Genomic DNA, 17055 nt, shown 5'->3' on the forward strand with positions numbered 1-17055 from the left:
ATCATACTTATATTGTGACTAAAAATAACTTTTAGGCTACCTTTGAAAGCTCTGCAAATTGGCTTGTTTTCTTTCGAAAAACATGGGAAGAAGGAATTAAGCAATTTATGAGGAAATCACACATTCTTAAGAAATTAATAAAAGGTGAAGGAAAATTACCTGAAAATTAGCTACAAAAAAAGAAAAGAAAAAGAAAGTTAAACACAAATGAGGAAATTGCCTAAAGAAATACTTTAAAATATATAATTATAGTTTTTTTCTACATTTCCCCCCCTAGAATTGTTTCCCTAGCTTTTAAAATACAAAATCTTTAAATCTACTACTTACATAGACAGAAGTGCTTAAGTATTTTACTACAGTTTTCACTACTGGTGAGGCTCCTTCGACTTAAGAAATACAACTTTATGGGACATTCCTGTTGACATTTCCAGCTGGGAACTTGCTTCTCAGGGCAAATGCAACTTGCCACCAATTTGTGCCTTTTCTGCATCCATTTATGGTATCAATGTCTTTCATTTTTTTTAAAAAAACAAAAGTCCTGTTATTTTCCTGTTTTTCTTGGGGAGGGAGACAAACGCACGTTATAAATATTGTGGGGGCGTGTCCCCTCTGCCCCCCCAAGAATCTACACCTCTGCTTTATGTGACTTTTAAAGCGCTATTCAACTTTCCTTTCATGTTTGACCTCCCCATGTGGAAGGGAGCTGCAGAGTATTTGTACGTACTTTTTTTTATCATGAAGCACTAATGTTAATAGTAAAAAGAAGAAACAAAACTTTATCTGTAACATCAACATTTATCTCGCAGAACATGTTGCAATCGAGCACGGGCGTATGTGAGCGCGTGCGAGCGCTGGCGTGTGTTTCCCGAGCCGGAAAAAAAAGGGAAGCTCTCACTCCGCCCAACTCCAACCTCCAGCACTTTTCATGTCTTCCCAAGAAGAGGTCAGAAACGAAAGCAAAGAGAAGACACGGACACGTCTTGCTTTTCTCAAACTGTGACAGGCAAGCTGTGCGCGAGACGGTCGTTTTTTGGTAGCGCTGAGGATCAAAGGAAAACGTTTTATCCTCGCGCGGACGGTTGTGGAAAAGTAAACTGAAGTAAAAACCAAAAAGGATGACTAGGAAGTTTCAAGTGTTGGTGTTGTTCGTTTTAAGCTGCTTCTTTCAAACGGTCGAATCCCAACAAGGTGAGAAAAAAAGTTTTAACAGTTTATAACTTTCTGTGTTAGTCGACATTTCTCGTGTCCTGCTTTTATTTTCTGCTTCCATGAAGATTTTAAAAAAAAAAAAAAAAACAGGCGATGAGTGTGTTTCCCAGTATTGACGTCACATCTGCTAATTGAGCAGGACATTTAAAACATGTCAACTCAGGATACAAAAAAACTACGAATTACACACATTATTAACACATAGCTTGGCTACACTGTTTCTTTTAGGGTTTTTTTTTTTTGGTACAAACCAGAGACGACTTTGACAGCTACATACGTCATATAAATAGAAACTGTCCACCTTCAAATGGGACATCATGTTAGGTAAAGTCAGTTAGTCAGACAGTTATGATATTAAATTAATTATTTATGTTTTTTAAAAAGTCTCTTATCTACTAAGTAGATTCACAAACTTTGTAAAACAAGAAATAACTATTTGTTTTGATGAAAAAGCTCAATTGTTATACTTTTTTTAATGCAACCTGGCGCCTTATTTAACCTTAAAATGTTTTTTTTTCTTTTTTTCTTTTTCTTAACTTTCCAGATTAATTCTGAAATGTGATGAGAAAAACAGTAGCGGTTTTTGGTGATTAAAATTATAAAAGTGCAGTACACTTTACAAATGCTATCATTACAATATGAAAAATAGGTAAATGCATGCATGTTGAGGTCTAATGTAAGGGACTGTACTTTATTCATTGCATTGGCTCGTGTGTGAATTTTTTTTTGTTAAATTATTTTTATGATGTAACACCCCCACCCTTTTAAAGTTTCTTTCGATGACAAATGGTGTGATTTTGGAGATTTTTGGAGAAGAGAACATGCCCCGCAAACCAGCTTGTGGGTTTAGGGGCTCTGAGAGTATTTAAAATAAATACAAAATACAACCATTGAAAGTTGAATGTCCTGCCCCTCAGCCAAATCAAAAAATTCAATTATATATATATATGTATATATATATATATGTCTATATGTTTAGATCCGAGGCTGTGTGCAAAACATTTGGGCTAAACCCTTGGAAATCCTCTGCTGCTAACCATGTTACATTTACATATTAGTATACAGCATATTATAAAACTGATATGAGATGAAGTTTCTACAAGGCTGCTTTTCAAGTGTGGTTAGGTATAGGCTCAAAAACCGCTTGGTTGTAAGTATAAAAAAAGTTCATGATTTGGCTGAAAATACCCGGCTTTGGGGGCATAATTGTGGCTGTAAATGCAATGCAAAAACCAACTTTTCATGACACTATCCGCACTGGAAAAACAGCAAGGGGTCAAAACACCCACACTCTGCGCTGAAAAAGCCACTTAAAAAAACAGTAATGACTCACTGGTCTAGACCGCTTTTTGGGCTACAACCATTTGGTCTGTAGCTCGTCAGGCGTCTCCTAGGTGACACACCATCCATGATCCCTTCCACCCCCTGATGATAGAGTAAGCTTTTATACTATGAAACATACAAATGTGACATATGTGTGGTTTGCAGAACTGTGTATTACTAACATTTTCCCATTAAGGAACTTAAGGTGCGGTTAAACAACAGTTCAACAATTTGTGGAAATGAATCATTTATAGTCAGCAATGATTCACTAGGTCACATCCCACAGAAAACATTGTAAAAACTGCCAGTATCAAAGTGATTTACATAAAATAATTGCAAAGTAGTAACTTCTAATTTTTTTCCTTGAGACCAATTTATTACTATTTTTAGTACGGATATGGCCGAGTCATCATGAATCCATTGGAAAAAAAATTTGTTCATTGATACCCCAACCCCCCACCCCCACCCCTCCTGCTAACAGAGTAAGAAGATGTTGCTGGTTTTGGAATGAATATCGAATATTCAACTTAAAACTCCACTGAGGTGTCTGAGGTCGAAAATCAAGAAAATAGCACAACATAAATATGACTTAAAATATATTTTCTGGAGCAGCATGGAAAGTGATCTTCGGCATCAAATCTCCTTATTTAGAGATGTCCCTTTGGATAACATCCCCACTGCACTGCTGTAAACAGAGTCAAAGGGAAGTGGCTTTGCATAGGCACACTGAATGAAAGGAATTAATAGGTCACATCAAGAAGGGAATTAAAGTCACACTGAAGTCATAGAATTGGACTTCTGTCTTTGCTTTCTCCCTCTAAGGCCAAATCTTACCACTGCAAGATGTCTCCCTAGTATGGATCAATGGCTTTCAAACACAGTTGTCCTGGGCACCAATGGCGAACTGCACATATAACGGGAGCATAGAGACCAAATTGCCAAAGGACAAGCAGCAGGTGCCTGTGAGTATGTTTCTCTGTTGAGTAAAATGTGATTCTGTTTAATAACTATGCAGGCTTTTTGTTAAAAATACCCTTTAAATGAGTGGTTCCCAACTAATGAGCAACAGTCCAAAAGTGGGTCGTGGGTCCATTCTGAAGGGACTCAGTGTTTCCCATAGGACCAATGTTTGTTTTTTTGTTGTTTTTTTTTAGAGGGTGGGGATTAATTAGTTATTAGTTGATTAAATTAAAAATGTTATTTACTGAGTTCGGTATTGTAGAGCCGAGAGGAGCATTTCCAAGTTGGATTAAAGCCTGTCGTCCTGTGGTGAGTCCTGTGCTGCTTGTCAGGGATGCAGTTTCAGCAGGAGAGCTGGTAGCATTCTCTTTGGGACTTTGACTAGCAACAGGCTAATATTTGCATCCTCGCCACTGATGCTAGTTTCATATTATGTGCGTCTAAAAAATGTGGATATTTTCGCATGTTTTTCAGACGCTTGGAGTCAGCGTTTCACCATTAATGATTTACTCGCTGGCCTTTAGACTATCAGTCTCTGTCAGGTGACCACAAAAGCAGCAGTGCTTTGCAATATATTTCACATAACGTGTAAAATCTCTCCTGTGCTCCACTCTACTCTCTGTCTGAATGTGGGTGTGTGTGTGCACGTGTGTGTGTGAGCGGAGGAGAATTGACAGCGACGCAGTAAAGACTGAAACATAAATTAGATAAATAACATAACCATATTTAGTTTTGTTTATTTAAAAAAACAGTCTGGACCTATTCTATATGAAAAGTGACCTTACATGACTTCCTTTGTGATTTGGTGTTATAAATATACACACACACATTTTATTTTATTTTATTTTATATATATATATATATATGGCTCATGAATGTGTTTCAAGTTTTTTAAAAGTTTTAAAAAAAACAAAACAGACATTTTGAAGTACAGGGAATTTCCAGCACAAAGCTTTTACTTTGAAGTGCTATTTATGTTTACTCTTGTTGTATTTCTTTGTGTTCTAAGCCAAACTTTTGTTTACATTTTGTGAAATTAAATTGAATATGTGGTTATTTATCTAATGTCTGGACCTTGATCTAATGACTGATGGGAAATCTGTGCCCTGTGACTGGACCAGCTGGAAACCGCTGTTTTTAAGGAATTTTGAGGATCTCTGTAGCACTTGCATTAAAGTATTTCCTGGAAAAACAAATAATCTCAAAACATTTCAGTAAGCGCAACAAACTGCAGTTGACAAGGATTTGATACACTATGAGGTATTATTCCCAGAAAACGGACTGATTTCTATGATAGTGTTTTTTTGCACACTGGGGATAAGGCTCAAGGTTCCACACCCATACTGGGTTTAATGCCTGCAACTCCTGACGAGTCTGGTTAGAAATGAAGAAGCCTCTTGGATGAAAGCTGAAACATATTAAAAAAACTCAAGCAAGTGTGTGACTGCTGTCGAGTCCCGTGGGTCCTTTTATGTAACATTACATCTGGAGTTGAGTTGCATCATTTAAATCCACTCACTGGTCTACATACATTGATTGTGCATCAAATTTAAGCTAAATGCAGAACCTTTGACTGTCTTTGGGTTAAAAAAAACATGGGCGAAACATTTGTTTTCCCAGCGATATAAAAGAAACAGTCATATGTTCAGCAATAAAAGCTAAACCAGTTCTGTTAATAACGTGTCTTCCTTTTCGATATTGCTCGATTGACATAGTACTTAGAATTACCTGGATGACTGAGAATCTTCAACTTCCACCTTCGACTACAATCTTAACATAGGAGCTTTAATGTGAAGCTTTCATCATAAACCACCTGCATAAATTGCTTTTCTCTCGATTCTTGCATTGCCTGTGTGACTAATGACAATGTGCCCGAGTCCACCTTATTTTTATACAATTTTAACCTCCTCTCTTTCTCTGTTCCCGGTGTATCTAGCAGCCCCCCAATCCCTGGTTGACGGAAATTGTGATGCAAGGAGGATTTCTTAAACTGACTGTTGATGCTCAGTGTAGTGACTCGCGTAGATACCAGGCTGTCATCAACAAGACTTACCCAGGTAGCTCACTTTTCTCTCCGTGAGCCTTAATAACACCTGATTTTGTTCTCAAACGTTGCATGCTTTTATGCAGACTAAGTTTTTCAACCATATATGTAGCGCATTAATACGTTTGTATCTGTTCATTAAGATGTGTTTATGTATCTCATGTCCACCCAGACCTTGTGAGCAATTTGATTTGCTCCGTCCATGCTGTAAATAAAACTCGCTGCACCTGGGACCCAGCCAGTCCTGATTCGGAGCTCAGGTTTTTCTTTCGGTAAGTGGGTTTTTACATTGAACATACACAATAAATAGGCAATGGGGAGCAGTTCAGTAGCTCCAAAGTAATTAAAAAGCTGAAACTCTTCATTACACATACTGTAGCAAGCGGTATTGCAATATTTCCTGACAAAAAGTGGTTAACCTTGGTTTCATCACATAAAGTAAGAATCTGACTGACCCAAGTGGAAGTAATGAGCTAGAGTTCAACTGAGGCTAAATTCCTCGTGTTCAGTAGCTCAGTTTTTTATCAGTCCAGGCCTCAGGGAGGGTCAGTTTGAATGTTGCCTTTATTTGGGGAGAGATAAATGACAATAATTCTTTTAAGCCCAAGCCATGCTTAGGAATGTAAAGTCAAATGACAAGGGTATATGGTGGCCCTTAGGGTCAAAAAAAGTCACAACAACATTTCCCGGTTAGATGAGTTTACAAGACAGGACAGAAACACACACAGAAATGTTAGTTTCATTTTTTTTTTAAATTAATACATTTCAGTCCCATTTGTTTTAAGTTTTAACACATTTTTAATAAACAAAAACATTTTTTTAAGCATTCATAAATGAATCTACATTTGATGAGGACAATATTATGACTTGTTCAGGATTCGAGACTCAAAGTTTGGGACTTGGGACTTGAGTGCAAAGACTTGAGACTTACTTGAGTCCCACCTTTGAACACCGATTTGACCCAACGATCTCTGTCACGATGCATAACGTCTAAAACAAACTAAAACAATAAATCCACATGCCTAATATGTGTCATAATTTATAAGTAGATTTTTTATTTAGAATTAATGATCTGGATCTTCAGAGTAATTAAAACTGTAGGATATATGAAGTTGAGTACAAGAACAATATTTTCATCTGCGGTGTCATTGAGTAGAACTGTAAAGCAGCATAAAATGGAGATACTGAAGTACCTCAAAATTATACTTAAGCACAGTACTTGAGTAAATGTACTTAGTTACATTCGACCACTGCTAACATAAATAAATTCAATATTTTTGCTCAGCTCTAGTGAATAGCCAGTTGTGAGGTATTCTGTTTCTACTCAGAAACAGATACTAATTGCTACAAATTACTAATATTTACTAATATTATGAATCACAATTCATAAATTGTGCAGTAAGACACTTTTGAGATTTACATATCAAAAATTTTCACATAAAGTTGTGTGCTTTGATTGTTAAGAAGGTAAAAATCATAATCAAAACAGCTTGTTCATCAAAAAAATTTTTCGGGGGGGCTACCTCCCCCCAGAACCCCCTACAGGGGGCGAAGCCCAAAGGGTCCTCAAGTTTCGATCCTCCCACGTTCTGTTGTCCTTTGATACCGTCCAGGTCTAATTAGCATTTTTTGGGAACATTTCTGCATATTTAAGTGTTTGTATTTTTTTTAAATGGATTCATTCATTTAGGAATAGTGTGCAGCATGAAAGTACATGACTTTTTTCTCTATCTTTCCAAGGTTAAAGACTCCCACAGAATCTTATCAGAGAAAGTCCTCTATCCAAGAGTGCCCACAGTACCGGAAAAATGCTGCAGGTGTCAGGACTGGTTGTGATCTGAAAGCAGACTTCAACAACAACATTGAAATCTTGTTTAGGGGAGAGCCGAACGACTCCAGGAACACCTTCAAAATAGAGCTTCTGTATAATGGTATGTGGACTAACCCATTCTAATTTAGTAGCAAGAGTCCCGTGGAGGAAACATTCTGATGAAATACATCGCACTTCCGCATTCAGACTCAGAGCTATAGGAGAAGTTGCTCTCTGTTCTTTCTTGGAAATGTTTTATCATGGTGAGGAGATTGTGTGTGTGTGTGTGCGCGCAAGCGTGTGCATGTGCGCGTGTGTATACAGCCATTGTGTAATGAATCCAAACACAACTTTGGACAAAACACGATGCAGCTGTTTAGGAGAGCAATATTAGCGTGACGGGGGAACTTTCCAAGAGTCTTCAGTTGCTGTTCAGTATTTTTTGACAGTATATGTTGCATTGTAGTAGCTATATCTCTGTTATGTCTGTCTTCATGCAGTAAGACCTCCAGCCCTTAACTGGACAGTCACAAAAACTGGGGATAAATTCCATATAAGATGGTCTCTTCCAGAAGTCCCATTTAAATGGAATTATATACTCAATTACACAGAGTGTAATGAAACAAAGGTAATGTTTTACTTCTGTATTTCCAACTAAACCATCTTTTTTTTTTTTTTTTAATTGATCATGGTTTGTTTTCCCCTTTTTGAAAATGTCTCTTAAAAGTACCTTGTGTTAAGTAAATGTTATGTTTACAATGTTTCCTGCCCAAATCCATTGTGTGTATCCCTCAGGTCAAACAAATGTGGTATCTACATTGTTTAAATTCCTTCTTTGCCTTTGTTGTGGGTATTGTTATCAGGCAAGATCGTAAATTGCATTGTTTGCATGGTAATCCAATGCAATTCAATTGGACCTTCAACGTGGAGAAGGGGGAAAAAAACTCCCCTAAAAAACCCTTTAATGGGTAAAACATATGGTAGAAACCTCAGGAAGAGCAACTGAGGAGGGATCCCTCTTCCAGTCCGGACATATGCAAATGATACCATTCATACAGAACAGATCAATATAGTAAAATTACAACAATCTGTATGACAAAATGATACATAGAGAGATGCACAAAAACTACAATAATTATTTTTTTTAAAAAGGGGAGCGCTCAAAGGCTACAGAGAAGAAGCTGAGTTAGGCATATGCAGTTAAATAATGTGTGCAAATTAATAGAGAGAAAAGGAGAGAGGAGCTCAGAGTACCATAGAAAGGCAGGTACCCCTGGCCACAAGGGGCTAGTTCAAGGCAAGCCTGAGCCAGCCCTAACTGTAAGCTTTATCAAAGAGGAAAGATCATCTTTTGCACAGTAAAAACAAAAGAGGGACTTTTTAAGTCTTTTGTTTTTCTGAATTAGTGAATCCTGAAACAAAAAAAATGCATCCAGTACTCAGAAAAAAAATCTGATGGAAAAGATGAAAAAATCATATTGTACTGTAATATTTGGGCTACCAAGCCATTTAAGCAACTTAAATGTTAATCATGCTGGCAGCGTGGCTTTAGCGATGGCAGTGTCGGTTGATCCGTCCATCACTTTGGTCCCGATAGGATAAATCCTACCAACTTAAACGAGCCCCAAACTTTTCATCCAGCCCCACCATGAGATTGACATTTGTGGTTTTTAGTGAATTGCCTTGAAGATTGCTACAGGTTGGTTTAAGTACAATGAAATTAGGTCCAGACATTCATTATCCCCTGAGGATGAATCCATTGTAATACATTTGTGTATACCCTGACTTTTTTTTTTCTAGCACACAATCAGGTAGAAATTTACATTTTCCAGATTTTTTCATACCGAATATCTGCAAAACTAAAGACCTTATCAGAATCAGCTGTAGTTATTTATCCTTATCTGTGCCCCAAAGAAAACCCTAAATCAGGTTTTGGCTTGAAATGACCTGGAAAATTCAAAACACATACATTCATATAGACAGTTTTCAAAGTAATATATCTCTTAGCTTTAAATCCAATTGTTGGATTGCTTCTTAAGTTCACAATCTTAGAAGTAACTGCATACAAGGTATATAAATACTTCTAAGATTCATATGGTTATGGCCATGGTTTACATAAAAAATACACAGAATTCATTCATATTGTCAGATTCATTATTGTGCTTCAACAATAAGTCAACTATCTGATGAGTCACTCTTACAATTGTGCCTTCATTTGTTTTTACAGATTAAAGATTTCAGAAATGGCGAAACATCATATGAGTTGGACGGGGTGGTCCCTCACTGTCCGTACCGTATGGCTGTTAAAGCAGAGAGTGCGTTTGAGAAAGACGGGAATCCAAGAGGAGGGACACCATGGAGTGAAGAGAAGTATTTTGGTAAGGTCATTGTCTCTTATCTTGCAAAATGAACTGCCTGGCAGTTTTTAAGCCACTGTGTGCAGAGTTTGAATATGACTCATTTTGCTGCCTTCTAGTGGTTGTTTAAAGAAGGACAGCGGCAGACAGAGATGCATTCTGTCCCACTAAATTTGAGATTGGTGAGATTTAACTGAGTGCAATTACATACATTTACTCAAAGACTATACATGAGTGAAATTTTAGGTAGTGGTACTTATTTAAAATGTATGACATTTAATGATTCTACTCCATTATGTCTCAGAGGGAAATATAGTTTAAAGATTTTACTCACCAACATATAAAGGACTTTGAAAATATGATTCATAGTAAAAGAAACTACATTACAGTATATATAGTTTGAGCTTAACCCTTTGAAACCTGGAGCGACGTCACTTTTCTTGTGCTGCTTTCAGAAGCCTTTCAAAAGTGTTTTAACCTTTGAACTAAGGCTGGGCGATATGGGCTAAAAACCTATATTGTGGTATTTTTAGGCTATATCTCGATACACGATATATATATATATATCTTGGTATTTTTAAATCTCCTCAAGAGCACTTTTTTAAAAATAGAAATGGGAGACAGATTCAAGCATAATTTTTTTTCAAAATTCCCTCTTTGATGTGACAATATATTTAAAGGCCATTGGTGCTTTGAAAAAGTATTAACACAGTTCTGTTTTTGATCAATAAGTAATGTAGATATAATGACTAAGTGGGTAAAGGCAACTATTAAAACAAGTAGCACTCTCTGATAAGTTGAGAAGAGTGCATCACTTTACGTCATGCAACCTTTAAAATCAGGGAGAAAAAAAACACTATTTATTTCATATCATGATATAACAATATCCAATATCTCAGAAAATATGTAGACTATATATACGATGTAATATCTTAATATTGCCCAGCCCTACTCTGAACCCTGAGAAAACTGGTGTGATCTTTGATCAAAATCATCCATTTTTGGTTTAAACAGGGGACTTTATGAACCACCCCTCCCTTCTCTTGCCTCATTTGTTTGTTTGTGCGTTCCAATCATAGACTTAAAAAAAAGAGCTGAAAGAAAAGAGTTGCAGCAGTTTTTTTTTTCTTTTTACAGTGATTTCAACCTATGCTCACACACACACACACACACACACACACACACAGGGGAAAATAGCTTTTGTCATTTTTCTAGAGAGAAAAACTATATTGTAATCATCATAATTAAATATTTAAAATTATGTTACAGAATTATTACAATTTTTTACCACTTTTTACAAGTCCTGTTGTTTGTTTTTCACTTTTTTAAAATGTTTTTTTTGTTCTGTTGTGTTTTGTTTTTTTTTTTAACTTTTTTTTTTTTTAAAAAAAGCTTTTTGCTAATTTCTTGCTGTTTTTTGGGTTACTACTTTTCAGGCCAGTTTGCACAGGTTTCAAAGGGTAAAACAATTGGTCAAATATTTAGCTTTATGCACTGTATGTATTTTTACTTGAGTAAAGGATCAGAATACTTCTTCCACTAATTGAAAATATCACTGGTACACACTGTAGCTGACTAAGTCACTCTGACACTCTCATAATGTTCATGTTTTGCAGAAGCGGAACAAGGTCAAGGTAATAAGTTGGTGTATGCAACCTTTATCATCCCTCTGATATTTGGTGGCCTGGCAGTCCTGGTTTTCATGTGTTGCAAGAAGTACGTAAAGTCTTTATCTTTTTATTTGGCTCCTATCAAATTCTGTTATTTCCTTGCTACTGATATTTAACTCTTTCTGTTTAGTCATAAGGAAAAGATTTTCCCCAAAGTACCAGTACCTCGGGACCTCCTCAGCGATATTTTTGACAACAACAATAAGGTGACTGTTTTTTTTTTGTCTGGGGTTACTCACTTATTGTCCTGTCTCCCTCAGTTATTGAATGAGTAGTACTTTGCAAAACAATTTTGCAAGTATGCTTATTTACTGTTTTGCCTAGAGTGAAGCTACCACTAGCAGGTGTTAAGTTCATTTTACAGACCACAAGTTAATTGTGTAAAATCTTAAAGGGTAATTTCAATATTTTTTGGGTTGGTCCCTATTTTCAAGTGTTTTTGTGACTAAGTAACAGATAAAGATAACATTTTCGAAACTTCAGTACTGAGCAAGAGTCCTGCATGCGGCAGCAGCAAAACAGGCTGCAATGTGTTGTCAGTGGGCAATTTTGCACCGTCAATTTATGTCCACTAAAAGTGCTTGTTCTTGCCACTGACAGGCTCAGATTGTTATATCAAGTGTCTGACAACATTATCAAAAGGATCCCTACAGAGATAGACCTTTTGGTAAAATAGAAAGATCCTTTTTGTTTAACCATCGCCAAACCCACAAAACTTAATTTAAATAGTTTTAGCGATGATAGAGCCAGCACAGTTTCACATAAAACTTGTTGATTAAAGCGTTTATATCAACAAAACTAGAGTTGGTTATTGTTGGAACAGTGGAAAGACAAACTGCGACAGCATTTTTTAGTTTTATTTTGCTTGTGCCGACTTTGGATCAATTGTTTTTTTTCTGATGATAAAATTACTGTTAATTTAAATGGTATGTGGTGGGTTAGACAATACCAATTTAGTGGCTGTTTCTGGTTAATAAAAAAATGATTTCACTCCTTTCCATAATTCTGTCAGACACAGAATAACAAACTGATCCTGTCAGTGGCAAAAACAAGCACTTTCAGCGACAGTGCTCAATTGCCCCTGTTAGTTACATTACAGTTTATGCCGTTGTCTGAAGCGCTCTTGCTCGTTTCTGGACCAGTTTCAAAAATTGTGAATTCCATCAATCACTTAGAGACACAAAATATGTCAAAAATAGGGTCCAGGTTGAAAAATATCAGTTACCCTTTAAGTGTAAAAATGACACATTAAAGTTTTTGTGGGCACAGTGACCCGCTATAGTCTTGTTGCCTGGCAACCTCACCGTGACGACAATTTTTTTTTTCTCATTTAACTCTCAGTGAAAAATGCGAGTTAGGCCAAAATGTCTGTTTCTTGAACAATAAAAGCAGTGAGAGAGAACAATGAGCTGGACAAAGTAACCTTGTTAATGAATGCTATCCAAATTCTCAAACCTGTCTTCCTATTTTTCCAGTGCACTGTTCGCAACCTGTACATCCCAGAAGCTGAAGAAGAGAACTGTAAAATCACCCTGGTGGTAGATCCCCAAATCAGCAAACTGGACATCTGACATACCTCTGCAGCGGTAAAAACTTGAATCTGTTGCAAATGGAAGTCTCCCAAACTCTTGTTGTACTGGCTCAACAAAAAGTTGGGAGGCTTTCCTGTCTCCAACTGAATTTGGGAGATTCATTTTCTGAATGTATTAAGGCAGATATCAACTCAGTCTTCCATTTTACCAAAAAACAGAAAAGTGGCAGCTACTCCATTCTGGTGCATTGTTGTTCCCAAAGTGATGCAGCTGAAATCCGACTTCACAAGGCTTTTTGCTGTTATTTAGTCAAACAAAGTGACTTACACTGAACGGCATGGAGCTGAAGGAACTTCTCTTATCAGCCCAAATATGCCACTGCATTACGCCAAATTTACATCCATATCTAGAAATCCTTATCACCACACCAGCAGCTCCTTGTTTGGAAATGCATTCAGTTAGTACAAAATATTTGCCCTTGTTTAGATTTGCACAACAATTCTGCTATAACTCCTTTTACAAAACAAGCACATCGAATGGTCTATATCTTGTTCCCAACATGGGGGGTCCTGACCTCCACTAAGGGACGCCAAAGCTTCATGAGGGTGTTGAAAACTTAGAAAAATGTGTGTGGGTGGTGGTGGTGGTGGTGGTGGTGGGGGTTTCAGCAAACTTTTATTATTTATTTATTTATTTTTTTCCTTTTTGAATGTGTGTTTGTATGATTCTGTGTCCCCTCTCTACATTTAAAAGTTTCATGCGTTCAGTGGCAGTTTGTGACACGCAGGGTGAATAATTGATCTGTCACTCCATTTAGGGGTGATCAGGTGATCAGATCAGGTTGATGGATGAGGAGCAGCTGCTGTGAGTTAGTGTGAAGGCAGAAGGAAGGGTTAAGTTTAACTTTCAATGTGCCTGACGTTCTGCTGCTCTGTCTGTGCCCAGAGTGCAACGCATATTCCAGTAGCGCTTCTAATGAACGCTCAAGTAAAAAAAATGTATATGTAGTATCTGTTTGTTGCGGTAGATGTTTTAACCCTTTGAAACCAGAGAAAATTGCTTTGATTTCTTAAAAAAACAGAAAGCAATCGGCAACTTAAGAAATTACAAAAAAAAATTGCAGTCAGCATAAATTGCATATCAGTAAAAAGTTACACAAATATACCTAAAAGTTACCATAAAATAAGTTTTTTAAAAAACAACAAAAAAAAAACAACAAAAGTACCTGAAAAAACTATTTAAAAATTATAAAGATTCTGTAAGATAATTAAAATTATGAAATTATGATCATTATAAAACTTTTTTTTTCCTCTAAGTCTTGCATTTGCTGTACATTTGTTGCCAAGTGGCTCATTTTTCCTCTGTTTTCGAAGAAGAAATCGAACAAAGTTGCTCGATTTTCAAAGGTTTAAATATTTGTCAGTGGCATCTGAATGCAGAACAAGAAAAGTGATGTTGTGTCAGGTTTGAAAGGATTAATTGTGGCCACCACAAGTAAATGAATGTGTTGGAAACCCCGAAATAGTTTTTTTTTAAGTCAAAATTATGATTCAAAATATGAACTTAACAAAGCGACCAATGAGCTAATAGCGCAATGGCCAAGTGTCAGGTAGAAGAAAACACTGAATTTAATATTGCAGTATTTTTGCTTGACAATATTGTATCAATGCACAGTACAAATACAAATTCAACTAGAATAATAAAATTTGTATCTGTTTCAATCCACTAGATATATTAGCAAATTACAATATAAATCACAATAAATCCCAACATATTAAAATCAAAATAATGTTGTATTGTTATTTAAGTATCGTAATAATATTGTGAGGCCTCTGGTGAGTCCCACCACTAAAGACCACACAGGATTGTATAAAAAGTTGCTAAAAATGTCAGGAAAATGTATCTGCAATGCAATATTCATAGGAAATAATTTGCTCAGAATTAATTTAAATTTCTGGTTTTACACAAACTTCCTGCAGGTTTTGCATTTTACTGTTGCATTGTACAGTTGATCATTTTTTGTGCATTTATTGTTATACATGTCATATAATATGCCACTTAGTCAGGGGCTAAAAGTTTACTCAATAATAGAAAAGGGGGCCCTTATTCATTCAAAGCTTTATTTAAGACTCGGGAATCAACTGAGGGAGACCATCATTTTCAGTGATGCCGAGCATGAACAAAGACAATAAAAACAATCAACAAGCAAACAAATTACAGTAAAAATGCAAGTAAAATCATACAAAACAACAGTGTAAATAGCTAAAAATAAAAATACAAATACAGGATAAGAGGTGTGTTGCAGGGAAGATGTTATTAATAACAATAATTATAACAGTAATAATTAAAAAAACATTTGCAATCAATTAAAACAAGATGTGAAATAAGGCGTTTGAACAGCTGTAATGGTGGCAGGGTGTCCAGTTCCTTTGCAGATTATTCATGTGTAAGGTGCACTGTAAGAGAATGACATCTTTTCTGACAGTTAATGTTGAGGATCCTCAGCTTTACATTTTTATCTAAGCATAGGGTACTTTGTTGCACATATTAACCCTTCTACTGCACTGTTGATTTTTTTGTTTTTTAATTATTTTTTTTTTATTATGAATTTTTTAAAGAGGTTTTTGCTAAATGATGTATTATTTGTAGCACTTACGAGGCATTAAATGGCTAAATACCAGCTTGTGTGGCCTTGAGAGAACTGAAAGCTTGTAGGCTGAACCTACACGTCCTCTAAAAAAAAAAAAACTACACGGCCGACACTGAATTCACCACAGCATTGTCCCTTGATTGTTTGACTTCTGCTCAGACCAAGGTCAAGGAAACACTTGGCTGTCTTGCACAATAACTGAAGCTTTAGTTATCATAACGGACAGTGAGCGGCCCCTCTAGATCTCTCTGGTTGAGTTTGACTGTGCTGGGTGCTGCCAAAGACAAATAATTTAGCTTTTTTATGACCTGTTTCTTTCTTTTTATGTTCTTCTTAGTGCTTCAGTAAAAAGAAAAAAAAAAAGATGTGTGTTACCATCAGAGTGAGACCACTGAACAGGTAGTTTGATGCTGAGCCTAATAGTTAGACACTGAACCCTGCTGATATACTTCAACTTGCTGCTCCTGTTGGATCTGAGCTGGTCCACAAAACTTTGCTTTAACTTCTTAGTGATTTCCTTTTTTCATTTCTGCTTTCAGAATAGCTCTGCAATGTATTTAGAGAAAATTTAACCCTTCATGAAAATCTCATGAAGAAATATTTGGAGAGCATACACAAATACAATAAATTGAATGTTTCGGGAAGTTGAGGGATGATTGGGCTTCGAGAAACCTCCGTATTTTATCAGAACGGTAGGCGGAACCTCCCATTTACTGTGCCTTTAATCATCCTCCTTTTTTCCCGTTAAGGTCTAAATAAACTTTTGCAAGAATATAAATGTATGAATATTGATGCTGTACAGTTTATGATAGTAATCAACTGAATGATTTAACAAGCTGCCCAGACTGGCAAATTCTGGGTAGAATATATACTATATTGATAGTTTGTCAATAAATATATGCTATTTCTACACAAAAACAAATTCATGTCTCAGTTTTTACACACTCCATAAATGTATCTCTTTTTTATACGCAGATGTTGAGCATTAAGTTGCTGACTTAAAGGTACAGTCTAACATTTTACTTTACTAGTTATATCTTGTGGGAGCATGTTAATTATCTTTTTCACACACATTATCATCTTGATAGAGCCAGAAAATTTGCGCCCACAAATTATCTTGTGGGAAAGAGTTATTTTTGTGTGCACTTGTTTTCTTTTGGGAACCATTTGTTATTATGTGCACAAGTTACTATCCTGTGGGAACAAGTAATTTTTTGTGCGCACAAGTTATTTTGTGGAAACAAGTGACCAAGTTATCTCTTGGGAACAATTTATTATTATGTGAACAAGTTATTATGTTGTGGAAACAAGTAATCTGGTGCAAACAAGTTATCATGTGGGAACAAGTTACTATATTGTTCCCACAAGATAAAAACTTGTTCCCATAATATAATAGGTTTACTAAAATCTCCCCTTTCAGAACATAAGTGGCTCTGTTATAACCTGATCAAGGGAGTGATATGGGTGGAACAAGACTTTACAGGCGTTTTACATTACCAC

The 17055-nt window shown here is 36.2% G+C and overlaps 1 protein-coding gene across 2 annotated transcripts; it reads left to right on the top strand.

The window, feature by feature from the left end:
* Positions 1-875: 875 nt before the first annotated feature.
* On the top strand, positions 876-16477 carry LOC121962394 (interleukin-3 receptor subunit alpha-like). Of its 2 annotated transcripts, none has more exons than XM_088073084.1 (10): positions 876-1188; positions 3355-3494; positions 5429-5549; positions 5709-5808; positions 7277-7467; positions 7847-7974; positions 9574-9724; positions 11320-11419; positions 11504-11579; positions 12849-16477. In XM_088073084.1, the coding sequence occupies exons 1-10, from the start codon at positions 1116-1118 to the stop codon at positions 12942-12944; spliced, it is 1176 nt and encodes a 391-aa protein (XP_087929210.1). In that variant the 5' UTR covers positions 876-1115; the 3' UTR covers positions 12945-16477. The 2 variants fall into 2 exon arrangements, with proteins under 2 accessions (XP_087929210.1, XP_087929211.1); XM_088073085.1 differs by having other exon boundaries at positions 877-1188; positions 5432-5549.
* The last annotated feature ends 578 nt before the right edge of the window (positions 16478-17055 follow it).

This window comes from Plectropomus leopardus, chromosome 23 (assembly GCF_026936395.1).
Source record: "Plectropomus leopardus strain MGB_pleo_1.0 chromosome 23, ASM2693639v1, whole genome shotgun sequence".
NCBI classification, from domain to species: domain Eukaryota; kingdom Metazoa; phylum Chordata; class Actinopteri; order Perciformes; family Serranidae; genus Plectropomus; species Plectropomus leopardus.

Coding starts and splice junctions, on each gene's coding strand:
- LOC121962394 (XM_088073084.1), top strand. CDS start 1,116: ATGACTAGGAAGTTTCAAGTGTTGGTGTTGTTCGTTTTAAGCTGCTTC. Junction 7,975..9,573: donor CAGAGTGTAATGAAACAAAG/GTAATGTTTTAC, acceptor TTGTTTTTACAG/ATTAAAGATTTCAGAAATGG. Junction 11,580..12,848: donor TTTTTGACAACAACAATAAG/GTGACTGTTTTT, acceptor CTATTTTTCCAG/TGCACTGTTCGCAACCTGTA.